Here is a 13,427-nt window from a genome sequence, read left to right on the forward strand (position 1 = left end):
AATGGGTCTCTCCTAAGTTAAATATCAGCTTATCCCTCAGGGAGGCAGCTGGGCATTATAATTGTGGGGGTTCTAAAGGCATACTACCTTGGGTCTAATCCCAATTCAAGTTTTTCATGGCTGTGCAGCCTTGAAAGGTTGTCTGATTTCTCTAAGCCTCAACTTTCTTTCCTATAAAATAGGTTAATAATTTGAGGATTAAAGGATACAATTAATGTAAGGCACTATTCACAGTGTATTGAATATACTGGGTACCCAATAAATTCTAGTTCGGGGTTACAATGTATTTTTGTACTTCTACACTGTTAGAAATTTGCCTTACTATTAGAAATTTCTTTTTTAGTTTATCTGTGATAAATCATGTGGTACACTGAGCATTTTTTCTATATACCAAGGCCTTGATATTCACAAGGTGACACCATGTCTGACAGCTTCTTAGGCGAAAGAAGAAATGCCCAGGGAGACTGGAGGGGATACAGTCTGAGTTCTCGTACATGCACATGGCTTCCCCCTGAAGCAAATTTCCATCAAAAGTCATGGGTAAACAGCCTCATAATGCAACTGTATACCATCAATATTTATCAAAATGCTTCTTTTCACTTGCTGCCCATTTATCATTGAGAAACAAATTCTCTTGTAAACAGTGTTTTTAAGAGTAAAGTAAATTGAAGCAGTTTGGTCATGGGCTTTAGATACACATTGTGTGTTGACTCGAAGCCCTTATTACTTGTGATGCAGGAGAAGTTCGTGAAGCCCACATCTCAATGTCCTCATGTGGAGAATGCAAACAGTGGATGAATATAGGACAGCTGTAAACAACAATGAGATCTGTTTAGTACCTGGTTCATAACATGTTCTCACTATAGTCACTGTTCTTACTATTTTTTTTAAAGATTTTATTTATTTATTTGACAGGGAGAGAGACAGGGAGAGAACAAGCATGGGGAGCAAGAGAGGGAGAAGCAGGCTCCCCGCTGAATAGCGACCTTGACTCAGGGCTCGATGCCAGGACCCTGGGATCATTACCTGAGCTGAAGGCAGCAGCTTAACTGACTGAGCCACCCAGGTGCCCCTCTTGCTATTTTTTTCTGAGAGAGAGAGACAGCAAGCGAGCACAGGCAGGAGGAGGGACAGAGTGGGAGGGAGAGAGAATTTCAAGCCAACTCCCTGCTGAGTGTGGTTCCTGACATGGGGCTCGATCCCCTGACCCTGAGATCATGATCTGAGCCAAAATCAAGCATCATACACTCAACCAATTGAGCCACCCAGGCGTCCCTGCTCTTACTATTTTTAATATAAAGTCACAAGATGATTTACTTGGTGGACATTTGTCTAGGTTCAATCTCTGATTATATTATATATCTGAGATTATATATATAATCTCTGATTATAATCTATATATAGATTATATTCCTAGGCAGCCGAATGCTATTCAAAGTTGCAGTATCAGAAACTTCAAGATTCACATTTAGAACTCCTGGGAGGGGCGCCTGGGTGGCTCAGTGGGTTAAAGCCTCTGCCTTCGGCTCAGGTCACCATCCCAGGGTCCTGGGATCGAGCCCCACATTGGGCTCTCTACTCAGCAGGGAGCCTACTTCCTCCTCTCTCTCTGACTGTCTGTCTGCCTACTCGTGATCTCTGTATGTCAAATAAATAAATAAAATCTTAAAAAAAAAAAAAAAAAACAAAACTCCTGGGAGATAGAAATATTCATCTGTGATTCCCAAAGGTAGAAGGTGACTTTGAAACTTGTGAATTGTGAAGATCTGCACAGAAGGTAACTGCCCAGACTCTAGGAGCACTAGTTCTTCCACTTAAATCTTCAGTCCTAAGCACACTGTCATCGCTCCGTACATGTTCAACTGAACCCCTCATACCTGTCTTGCAAAGGAGGTGAGTGGAGGCACGAACTAATTCACCAAAGCTCTAAAAGAGCAGGTCCTACGGGCTCCACATAGGGCACCTCTTGCTTTCAATACGATGCTTAAAGGGAATTTGGGTGCAGTGGTTAAGAAGATCATGGACTCTACAAACAGACTGTTTGAGTATGAATCCTGATTCCACCATTTTCTAGCTGCGTGACTGGGGCAGTTACCTACCTACCTTCTCTGTGCTTTGGATTCCTTACATATGAAATTCCTCGCATAGAACAGTCATACCAAGACTTTGGCAATTAGAACAGTGCCAACTGCAAAAGAAGCCCTATGCAAGTGTTAATTATGGTCAAGTTCAAGTTGCACCACCCATCACAAAGAGCAGGGAATGGAAGACTTCTTCCAATAATTTAAGTAAATGTGAGGCACAGAGACCCATTTCCCTTTTCTTTTTCCTATTTATATTTTCTTTTCCATTTACCTCTCATTTCCTTCATGTCCGAATCCTTGCCTTTTACAGAAAGGCAAATTTTCTTGGCATTCCCAACCTAAGGAGACTTTTCTAGCAATAAAGAATTCTGGTCCTTTAGGAGTCCAACTGAATGAGACACTCTGGCTTTCGCTGCCAAGTAAATGTAGCAGACCTGGGAATACAGACTGTGTTTTCTTCATCCAACTGGATGTCACTGGAACATTGTCCTGTGGACATTCATAGTCACTTGTTCACTCCTTCAGTAAACATTTGTCTTTTTTTTTTTTTAAGATTTTATTTATTTATTTGACAGAGAGAGATCACAAGTAGATGGAGAGGCAGGCAGAGAGAGAGAGAGAGAGGGAAGCAGGCTCCCTGCTGAGCAGAGAGCCTGATGCGGGACTCGATCCCAGGACCCTGAGATCACGACCTGAGCCAAAGGCAGTGGCCCAACCCACTGAGCCACCCAGGCGCCCCAATCCTTCAGTAAACATTTGTTGACCACCTCTTAGATGTGCTCGACTGTTGCGAAAAGCTAGGCAAACAAATATGGATATCATATTTGCCCTCATGGAGCTTAAAGTCTAGTAGTATGTGGTTGGGGGGCATATAACAACAGCAGAAAATGAGCAGCCACGTTATAGTTGTTAAAAGTCATAGTAGCAGATGCGTAGTTCACTGTGGAAACAGAGAAAAAAGCCCCTAACTGGGCTTGGGTGAATAAGAAGGCTTCCCTATGTTGGGGATGTCTAATGGTTCAGATTTAGCCAGACCAAGGTAGAAAAGGGAGATGGGAATATCTTCTAAGCAAAGAGAACAGTGTAAAGAGCCAAGGGATGGAAACAGTGATAGAGATGGAGAGAGACAGAGAGAGAAGATTGGGGTCCCAGAAGGATTTGTATATGGCTGGACCTTAGCTATGAACCAAAGAAACAGGTGGAATCCTGGAGAAGCAGCTAAGGGCCAGATCCTCGAGGTCCTCATGGCAAGTTCTGGATTCTAGACCTTAAGTTAGAGATAATGTGGTGCTATTAATTTTTTGTGGAGAGGGAAAGTGATAGGCCTGTAATTAAATCATAAAGGAAGTAAGTTTTTTACAAAGCAAATTCCAGATATCATTTCACAGGTAAATACCTCAGTATATATCCCTAACAGATAAGGTCTTTTAAAAAAAAATCCTTAATTCAAAGACCATTTTTATACCTTGCAAAATGAACATGAACTTCTTTTGTTTTCTCATTCCTGGTCCTATTAAAATCTCCCCAGCTGTCAGCAAAATGTTCTTTTCTCTGCACTTAGTGTCCTTGAATCGGGATCCAAAAAAGGATCTTTTCAATATTTCTTAAGTCACTTTTTATTTTATAGCAGTCCTTGCCTCTCCCTACATTTTTTTCCCTTTATGTCATGGTATGTCAATAGGTCATTGACCTGGAGGATTCCCTCACTTCAGACTAGAGAAGGCAGATCAGCTTGTTTATGGTTTCATTTAACTTATAACAAACTCTACGCTTTTAGGAATTAAAAAAGCATCTCAAGGAATTTATACGGTTGTCACTGTATCCAACCAGGTACACAAGCCTCTCAGGTATGTGCTGATTCTTGCTGCACCCTGATCACAGCCGTCATCAAGCTTCTCCACTTGGCTCTTTGTCTTTCTTCCTACCATTTACCAGGTTTCGACACATGGGGGCCAGAGCACACTCAGTGCTGCTCTTCTGCCAGTCCCCAGGTTGGGCTTTCTGAATGAGAGTGCAGTGAGCCAACACTGAATTACAGAATCAGTTGGGGACAACTGGTCTGTACAAAGCCAGGGAAGAGCGCATAGCAAGAGTCAGGCACCATTTTACCATCTCTTGACAAAACTCTTCCTTACTGCTGTCCCAGTTTGGGAGGGATTGTTTGGATAAGGTAATCCGGAAAGTTTTCCATTTTTAAAGTGACTACAAAGCAAGAATTATCCACCCACCCCAGATCAGTGTGTAGAATTTTTGTGTGTGTGTTTCCATTCTATTGGGGTTGTATCACCCTGAAAAAAAAAGGATACTTATTAGGTATTCAGTAACACAAAGTCATGTGCAAAGAGACCATCCTTCAACCCTACCCTGCTCTTTAGGTGTGAAGTCAGACATTGAGATGATTTGAATGTTAGTTTGATGTATTACCTTTTCTGCCAGGGACAGCACAGTGCTGGCCTGAATTATGGCCACTTGTTCTTCATTTCTTAAGTTCTGCCAAAAGAGAGAGAGAGAAATAAAGGAAAGAGGCGGAGGATAGTTACGATAATTTGCACTATCCGAACATACTGCCTAACTGCCTGCCATAGATACTACCACATATGCATGTATGGAACATAACATTCTACTTAGTAATAATTCTCAACAAAAAGTTCATTCAAAACATGTAAAAGGACATTAAATGTGATTTCTTTTATATCTCTAATACTGATTTGATTTTGTGTTTCACTGCGTGCATACTTAGCTAATGGGTCATGAGAAAAGCAGAAACCAAAATGAAATAACAAGTAATCTTTTCATAGTGGTTTGATGTGATTTAATGGATTCTGTTCTCTCCTTTGATGATTTTTCAAGGTAAAAAATAGGTAACTCCTTCAACCTATATGCATCATTCCTATAATATCTCAATGAATGGTCCTCCCACTGAATTAATTTGCCTTGACCCTGCCTGGAAGGTGTTTTTAGAAAGAAAAGAGATTATAGTTTCCTGGTCCATTTTTATGGGGCTGCCACCAACCCTACTATTTAGCAGCATTTGCAACTGCATGACTGATTAATTTCATGCTAGATGGCTCCAGGCAACAGTGAGAAGGTAATTAGCTTTAATCACTGCAGATGTGGTTGGCATTCAAATGTGAAACCAGCCCATGAAAAGCACTTCACCAGTTCCCATTTCTGCCACTGCCTTCTGGAGAGCCTTACAACCCCTCAATGACTTGTTTGATAAATGATTGATTCTCTTCAAAGAGCTACGGCCTTAAGTGAACATGGCTTCTCACTTGCTATTATTTTACACATGATGCCCTGGCAAGTATTTCTTGCTTCTCTTTGGGCAAATTCATATATTTACTGCCCTTAATCAATTTATTACTTACCCCATTATCACCCAGGATATCAAGCTGCTTTATGAGATCAGGGATGTTCACATCCTGCAATATCAAGGAATACATTCAAATCAAAGACATAAATGCAGCTTACTATTCTATCACTGCTTGACCTGTAACAATGAGAAGACATTTTAAGAACCATACTTCCTTGGGTTGTTTTCAATCAGGCACACATGGTTTTATGTTTTCACTCTGCTTCTTCCAAGCTGCGTGAACCTGGCAAATAACTTAACAGTTCATTCTCAATTTCACCAGTTCCAAAATACCTCCTTCATAGGCTGATTTTGAGGATAAAGAGATGGTATGTGAAAGAGTCTAGGATATAGTACAAACTTGGAATTCTTTCATTAAATTTTTTTCTTATTAATTGCCAATTTTTTTGAACTATGATAAATTGTAGGTAGAAAAGTAACAGATAATAAATAAAATCAACTAATATCATTCTAATTAATGGAATTCTGACCTAGTTGAGATTTTGACTGCCACGTAGAAAACTACAGCGCATTCCATTTTTTAGCGTTAATTTCATGCTATGGAAAATAGCTTATTTTAACTATATTTCTTGAGTCAGTTTGAAGCAGCTGAACTCTTTGAAAAAGTTCTCCTGCATATAAATTTCATCCACTAGAGTAGGTTGTTTGAGATTTATCTAAGAAAAGTATCTCAGGAAAAGACAAAGTAAAATCCTTTTCATTTAATTAGAGCTGAATTAAAAAAAAAAGTCAACAAACTCCTCTGTTTTACAAATTTTTGCGCAGTTGAGGAAGGACAGAAGTTTAAACAGCATGAAAGAGGTTTAGGATGGAAAACAAGGAAACGCAATTTTACTGCCTAATTTTCCTCCCACTTTTTACTTCATTAGTACACCTCTCTCTTCTTATTCACATCCAGATAGCAGTCCATCCAACCCCTACCACCAGGAATGGGAAGGTCTACCTCAGTTTCACAGGTAAAGAGAAGGCAACAAAAGCAGGTATTATTTGGCAGCTCAAGTGGGAGCAGGAAGGGCCATGCACAAGGTCAAGGAGAGTGGGAGGTCAGGAACAGTGGGAGGCTTCCCAGCTTTCCCTCCGGGATAGATATCCACCACGTGATTTCATTACATTGAAGGACGATATATTTTCCAGGAGATGGAGCCACCTCCATTCAACCTTAATATTTAAAATGGATCCCAATATCCTTAAAGACAGAATTACATTTTATCTAAATGACCAACATGTTATAAATCATAAGTCCTTCTAAAAGAAAAATCTTCCCTAAATTAAACGTAATCGAAAGAGATGGTGGACTTTAAGGTCTCTTCAAACATCAAAATTCCAAACTTATGAATCCCATAGCACTTAGGACAGCATAACAAAGGGACTCGACAAATACTTTATCTGGTATACTTGAAATCTGTTTCTCAAAGTACTGAGTTTATTTAATATTTCCCCTAGATAACTAAGGGTAATTATTTTAATATTTTGAATCTGTATCTTCTTTACCCTGCTCTGTTCCTGTGTTCTCTGCTATCCCCGTTTATACATCTGTCACACATTTTTTTTAATAAATTTAAAAAAAAAATTTATTTTAAGTAGGCTCCAATGCCCAACATGGTACTCAAACTCACAACCCTGAGTTCAAGGGTTTACTAACTGAGCCAGCCTGACGCCTAGATGCAACTCTTTTCAGTTGCTACATAGTTGGTATCAAAATAACACCCAGTGACTAAAAAACAAAAGTGATGAATAACCTCCCCTTTTCCAATTCCCAGTTTTTCTACTTTTTACAAACATAAAAAATTGAGTATCTGCCTACCTTGACACCTTCTTTCATACAGTAGATCTGTAGAGCACTCACACCATCAGAGAATGGGTGAATTTGTAGGTTAAATGGAGGAGATCGTCTCTCTCTTTCCTTGAAATACAGTGAAGAATATATGGGAATTAAAAAAAAAAGGAACTGATCAAACACTAAATCAGTTGTGTGTGTTCTCTCTTTAATGCTATTTCAGTAGTTTATCAATGTCATGTGGCAAAAAAAAAATCAAACTCAAGATGTTCATGCTTTAATTTAATGGAAAAGAACTGATTGATCAACTAAGAGGTATAGTAGAAGAATTTATAGATGCTGTCGTTTAGTCTTGCAAATTTTTTGATCAGAGAAATGTCAGAAGTGAAGTTCTCATTTAAACTATATGAATATTTAGAGCTTTCAGGTGTCACAGAGAACGGTCTTTTGACCCACGTAGTTCTATGGCTGCTAACGGCCTTTTTGCATATTCAATCCACTCAAGCTTTATGATGAAGATATGTGAGCTACTAAACAGGACTTTGCTCTTCCTCACTGAGGAAAACCAACTTTTAACTCTATCCAGATCTAATTTGAAAACAAAACGAAACAAAACAAAACAAAACAAAAAAACAACCCCCCCAAAAAACCCTCAAAAAGAAACTCCTGGCAAAATAAGAGAGTCATTCAAAGGGAAATTTTCTTATCTTTATGTATCCATATGCATTTAATGAGATTCTAAGCCAGGTTCTTTCTAAAAAAAAAATTTTAAGGGGCACCTGGGTGGCTCAGTGGGTTAAAGCCTCTGCCTTCAGCTCAGGTCATGATCTCAGGGTCCTGGGATCGAGCCCCACGTCCGGCTCTCTCCTCGCCTGGGAGCCTGCTTCCTCCTCTCTCTCTGCCTGCCTCTCTGCCTACTTGTGATCTCTGTCTGTCAAATGAATAAATAAAATCTTAAAAAAATAATTAAGTAATCTCTACCTGCAATGTGGGGCTAGAACTCATGACCCCCCAGTCAAAAGCTGCACACTTTTCTGACTGAGCCAGCTAGGTGCCTCAAAGAAGTCAGGCTTTTTCATTTTTATTTATTTTGAGAGAGGGAAAGCAGGGGGCAGAAAGAGAGATCTTAAGCAGGCTCCACTCCCACTGTGGAGCCCAACATGGGGTTTGATGTCAACCCTGAGATCATGACCCGAGCCAAAATCAAGAGTCAGACTCTTAACTGCCTAAGTCACCCAGGTGCCGTTTTTTTTTGTTTTTTTGTTTTTTTTTTCAAAGCAATCTCTACACCCTGCATGGGGCTTGGACTCATGACCCCGAGATCAAGAGTCACATGCTCTACTGACTGAGCCAGCCAGGTGCCCCCCAGGCCAGATTCTTTATGATACAATAAAAATCTGATTTGATTGATATGTTTTACTAAAAAAAAAAAAGACAAAAAAAAAGACTGAAATTTGGTCAGGTTAACCAAGGTGTTTCCTAAAACAAGTTACCTTGCTTCTTGGCCTTTTGCATAAATGTGTTACAGATTTAAAAAGTTTACTCACGAATTCAAGTGTGTAACAAAATATTTTTGTATATAGCACAATTGGAAATATAATTCTCGAGGTAACATTTTTATGAGTCACAATTCAATGAAGGATGGAAATGATTACTTTAAAAGCTATGATATATTAATGAAGTTTGAAATCCATTATGTAAATTATTTAAAAATTATTCATTCTTGTTCTTGAAGGCAATCGTGTCGAAAAGTACAGTATCTGAGCAGACAATTCTGACTTGCATCAGGTCTTGGGAAAGTTGTTCAATCTCAATTGCCTCATCTATAAAATCTCGATTATGGGTGTGAGGTAGAATGACAGTAGGCATCTGAAGTGCTTAATTTAGCATCTCACACATAGGATGTGTTCAGTGCATGTTAATTGTTACGATTATTTTTATTATCATTATCATCATCATCATCATCATTTCCTTACTTCTAGCTCTAGGTTTCGAAACTCCAGCAGCTCATTCTGGTCTCGGGCATCCTGTAGTTCCTGTTGTAACCGGTGATTTTCTGCCTCCTGTTTTTCTATCTAATAAAGTAAATCCTCAAGTTAGGTGACCATTGCAAAAACTGTCTACAATTTAGCAAAGCAAGCATGGAGAGCACTCATTTAGTTGGTGAATAAATCATCCAGACCATGAAATAAAAAATCCCAAGTAAATGTGAATAAAATAAGTCTTAGGGTTTCCCTCTAGTTATCCTTTGATTGACTTTTTGCATCATAGGGGAAAATGCTATAAGACACCTGCATTCATTGAGATAATGTCTGGGGACCCTCTGAGTAGTGAATCTGAGAGTACTAATTAGGCCTTTGCTGTGGGTCAGGGATGGTGTCCTGGCACTACATTTAATGGTGTACATAGTGGAGACCGATACCTCTTGTTTTTGAGTTACAAATGGTCAGAAAAATTTCATATAAATAGCTCTGATCATATACAAAACTTTACTGAGTTCCAGTTACCTACAGAATAAAGCCAAACTCATCAATATGCAATTCAAAAATCTTTATACTCTGGTCAGCACCTAGCTCTCTAGCCTTAAATATTCTCACTATCATCTCTGTACATGCACACACTCACATGTGATCACACGCACACAAGAATCGGGAACACCCCATCTACCCTGTGGACTAACTGCCAGGAGTTGTGTCTTTGTTCATCTCTCTGCCTAAAAGGGGATCCCTCCATTTCCTTTTCTGTGTGAGGAACTCCTATTTTTCCTTGAACACAGAACTCTAACATTCCCTACCAAAAGAGGCTTCCTTTGTCTACCCATTTAGAAGTGACACCTTTTCCCTCTGTTTTCCTGTAAGATTCTCCTATAACGTGATGAAGCATGGAATTAAGTAAGTTATGTAAAACATGCCTCGCCCTATAAGATAGGTCTATGTCTACAAGGGACCAAACATTTTCATGATCTGTAATAGGTTTGGGGCTGCCTTGAGATTTGAGCTGTGTGAGTGGGCCTTACGCACAGGAACTATTTGAAATCTTGAATTTAGAAATAACAACCCAGGGGCTTTTAATCATAGGATGAATCTTACTTTCCCAAGTATACCCACTTGTCATAGGATGAATCTTACTTTCCCAAGTATACCCACTTGAAGTAGGATGTTTAGCTTTATTGTCACTGTGATTTTCTTTTACTCACAGAAACTTGAGCCCATAAATTCCCCCTTTTAGCCCAAAGAAATCAAGACTGAACAAAATCAGACAGAAGACGTAATGGGAATTAGTTTTTAAGTGTAAAGAAATGTAATTAACACTTATTACCAGGCATCTCTAAGACTACTAAAAACCTTTTTCTCATAGCCTCAGGACATAGAACAATTAGAGGAAAAAAAAGATGGGGAACTAGTGAAATATTAGTGACATTAATTAAAGTAGTCATTTTTTTTTTTTTTTTTTTTTACAAAATCTATTTGTGGTCAAGCGAACTTTCAAAAGTTTTAAGAAGTTGACTTATGACCAAAGAGTGTCTACTACTTAGAATCTTACATTTGGATCCAAGATGGGATATTTGGGGAGGTTTCTGGTTTTGGCAATTAACACCGGCAATCAGGTCAATGGCTCACAGGATCAACTTGTGATGAATTATCTTTATAGAGACCCTCCAACCCCGAAAGTACCAGTTCCCAATCCTGGAATACCCACCCGCCTTCTACACATCTGCACTGTCTCATCCCTCAGAAAGGGAGGTAGGCTAAGGACTTCGCTAGACTATAGGGGAGGAAGGATAAGCATCTTCTTTTCCTTCTCGTGCTTACGAGAGTGTTGTGGTTAATTTCAGTAGCCAAGGCTACTGAATAGTGGCAGAAATAATCCTAAAATAATTTCTACATAAGAAATGGATGAACCTACAGAATTATTTCCCTTATTCAAATGGACTTTCAAAGTCTGTTTTTTTCCCCCAAGAATAATATATTTTGCAATCTTTGCACTAGATTTACAGAAGGTAAATACTAAAGACAAAACCACCTTAAATTTAAAATGGTCTCTGTTGTATTTCATTGCCCCAGTCAAAGCCTATGTTCAGAGACAAATCAATTATATCTACTGGGCCTACACCATGCTTTTGCATCTTGATTTGTTGAGCAACCTCCTGGACATGCTGTTTTGTGCCTTAGATACATCTTTTAAAATATTCTCCCATTTAAAAAAAAATATATATATATATATATGTATGTATATGTATATAAATAGCCAAGATTAGCAAAACGATTAAAAGTGAGAACACAGTCTATTCTGGGTTACACCATGGTCTTGGAGTCATATTCTGTCACTGCCTTGCACAAAATAACAAGTCCCATTTGTAGTGTGCTTTTTGTAGATGGACAACCACATAAGATGTGTGCACCTGTGTGTGTGTGTGTGTGTGTGTATATATATATATGTACAGTACACAAACAGTATATATATATATATATGGTCAACAAATCAATAGGCTTTGGGATCACATTCCCTCAAGTCGGCACAACGCCAGCACAGAGCCATGCACACGGGCCACTAACTGATGGTGATGGCGGTGACAGGAATGCGGTTGAGCACGCAGCAGAGGAGAGTGCAGCGCGGGAAAAGCCTCCCCTTCCCCAGCCCCGGTGCCACTCCTGAGAGGACCCCCTGCTGCTCCTGGATCTCTCATCGTTTTCTCCTCTGCCCCACTAGGGTGTTGCGCCCAACATACCTTTTCTAAAAGCTCCTGGTTTCTCTTAATGAAAAGTTGTTTATCTTCTACCCAGTGTGAGTCCTGTTTGACAAAGAATATCGCGCAGTCAGCATTTCAGAGTGGCACAAGAGGGCATGTGTCGTCAAACCACTTGGCCAGAGTCGTCTTCTCACCCAGATTGGTGGCCTGCTGATGGCTGGTAAATGACACCCACCCCTTGTCATCAGCTCCTTCCTCAAAAGACATTGGGGCCAAAGTTGCCAGGAAAATTTCACCCCCTTTTCGTCGACACTCACTAATCTCTAACTTTTTCAGACTGAATAATCCAGGACCAGCCTTCCGGGGACTCAGAAGTGACCACACAGGCAAAAAGTGAAAAGGGTCAGAATGCACACAGGCTAGATACGTATGGATGGAAAACATTAAAATGCAGAACCATAAATGTAGCATAGAGGCAAAGAATGCAGCTGGAGAGGCGGGTCTTTGTCTCAGCAGCTTGCGACCACTCTAGGCTATAAGTACAGGGCTCCTCTTCCTCTGGCCTTCTCTCTCTTGCCCAACCTCATTCATGTTGTAGCGGGGTTCACACTCTGGCCAGAAAAACACCAGGGACAGAAACATCGAGTTGAACATTCTGACACAGTTAGAGAAAGGTCACTGTGGAGAGCCAAGCCGTGTCCTGGGTGTGGCCCATGCACAGGGGCTAGAGGACGGTCGGACTGAATTGTTTGCATGTGCAGAAGAGCCAGCAACCGAATACCTACCTGCCCTTTCTGAGCCAGAGTCGCTTCCAGATCTTCAATTTTGGCTTTATACCTTAGCACCTCTGCTTGCAGCTGTTCTTGAGCCTAGTGAAATAAAAATTCCAGAACTCAGTAAGTAAAATAAATGGTAATTCGATATTTCCCCCTCCTTATGTTTCTTCATCAGAACTCAACAAGGGAGGGATGCCTGGGTGGCTCAGTTGGTTAAGCGGCTGCCTTCGGCTCAGGTCATGATCCCAGCGTCCTGGGATCGAGTCCCACGTCGGGCTCCTTGCTTGGCAGGGAGCCTGCTTCTCCCTCTGCTTCTGCCTGCCTCTTGGCCTACTTGTGATCTCTCTCTCTCTGACAAATAAATAAAATCTTTAAAAAAAAAAAAAAAAGAACTCAACAGGGAGAAAAAAAAATGTCTATGACCAAAGAACCTTTTAAAACTATGTTTAGGATCTAAATTCTTGCCTAAAACTTTCATGGCTCCTTTTACCACCAGGTTAAAATTCAAAGTCTTCAGGTGAGATGTGAGAACTCCCGTTATATTTGCAGTCTTCCCCGCACCACTCATCAACAGAGTTTACCCCTGATCTGCTGGTGATCTCATTTCCTAAATATACCTTGTAACCCTACATTTCTCTCTTATTTGAATAATTCCTCTTCTGGAAAGCCTTCTCCTTCTTTGCCTCTCCCAAAACTTGCCATTCTTTCAGAGCCAACTTTGTGC

The 13,427-nt window shown here is 40.1% G+C and overlaps 1 protein-coding gene across 10 annotated transcripts in view; it reads right to left on the reverse strand.

The window, feature by feature from the left end:
• JAKMIP2 (janus kinase and microtubule interacting protein 2) overlaps positions 1-13,427 on the reverse strand; it is a 165,568-nt gene that overhangs the window by 26,155 nt on the left and 125,986 nt on the right. For 8 of the 10 annotated variants that reach the window (XR_007127671.1, XM_047731290.1, XM_047731288.1 and 5 more), the window contains exons 11-16: positions 12,713-12,796; positions 11,967-12,029; positions 9,214-9,312; positions 7,265-7,363; positions 5,456-5,509; positions 4,509-4,574 (exon numbers count right to left, since the gene is read on the reverse strand). Coding sequence is in view for 9 of the 10 variants with exons in the window: in XM_047731290.1 (XP_047587246.1) it covers positions 4,509-4,574; positions 5,456-5,509; positions 7,265-7,363; positions 9,214-9,312; positions 11,967-12,029; positions 12,713-12,796 (465 nt within the window). In the remaining variant the exon portion in view is untranslated. The remainder of the gene's footprint in view (positions 1-4,508; positions 4,575-5,455; positions 5,510-7,264; positions 7,364-9,213; positions 9,313-11,966; positions 12,030-12,712; positions 12,797-13,427) is intronic. The other 2 variants (XM_047731291.1, XM_047731287.1) reach the window with 1 other exon arrangement.

The sequence above is a fragment of the Lutra lutra genome, chromosome 5 (genome assembly GCF_902655055.1).
Source record: "Lutra lutra chromosome 5, mLutLut1.2, whole genome shotgun sequence".
NCBI classification, from domain to species: domain Eukaryota; kingdom Metazoa; phylum Chordata; class Mammalia; order Carnivora; family Mustelidae; genus Lutra; species Lutra lutra.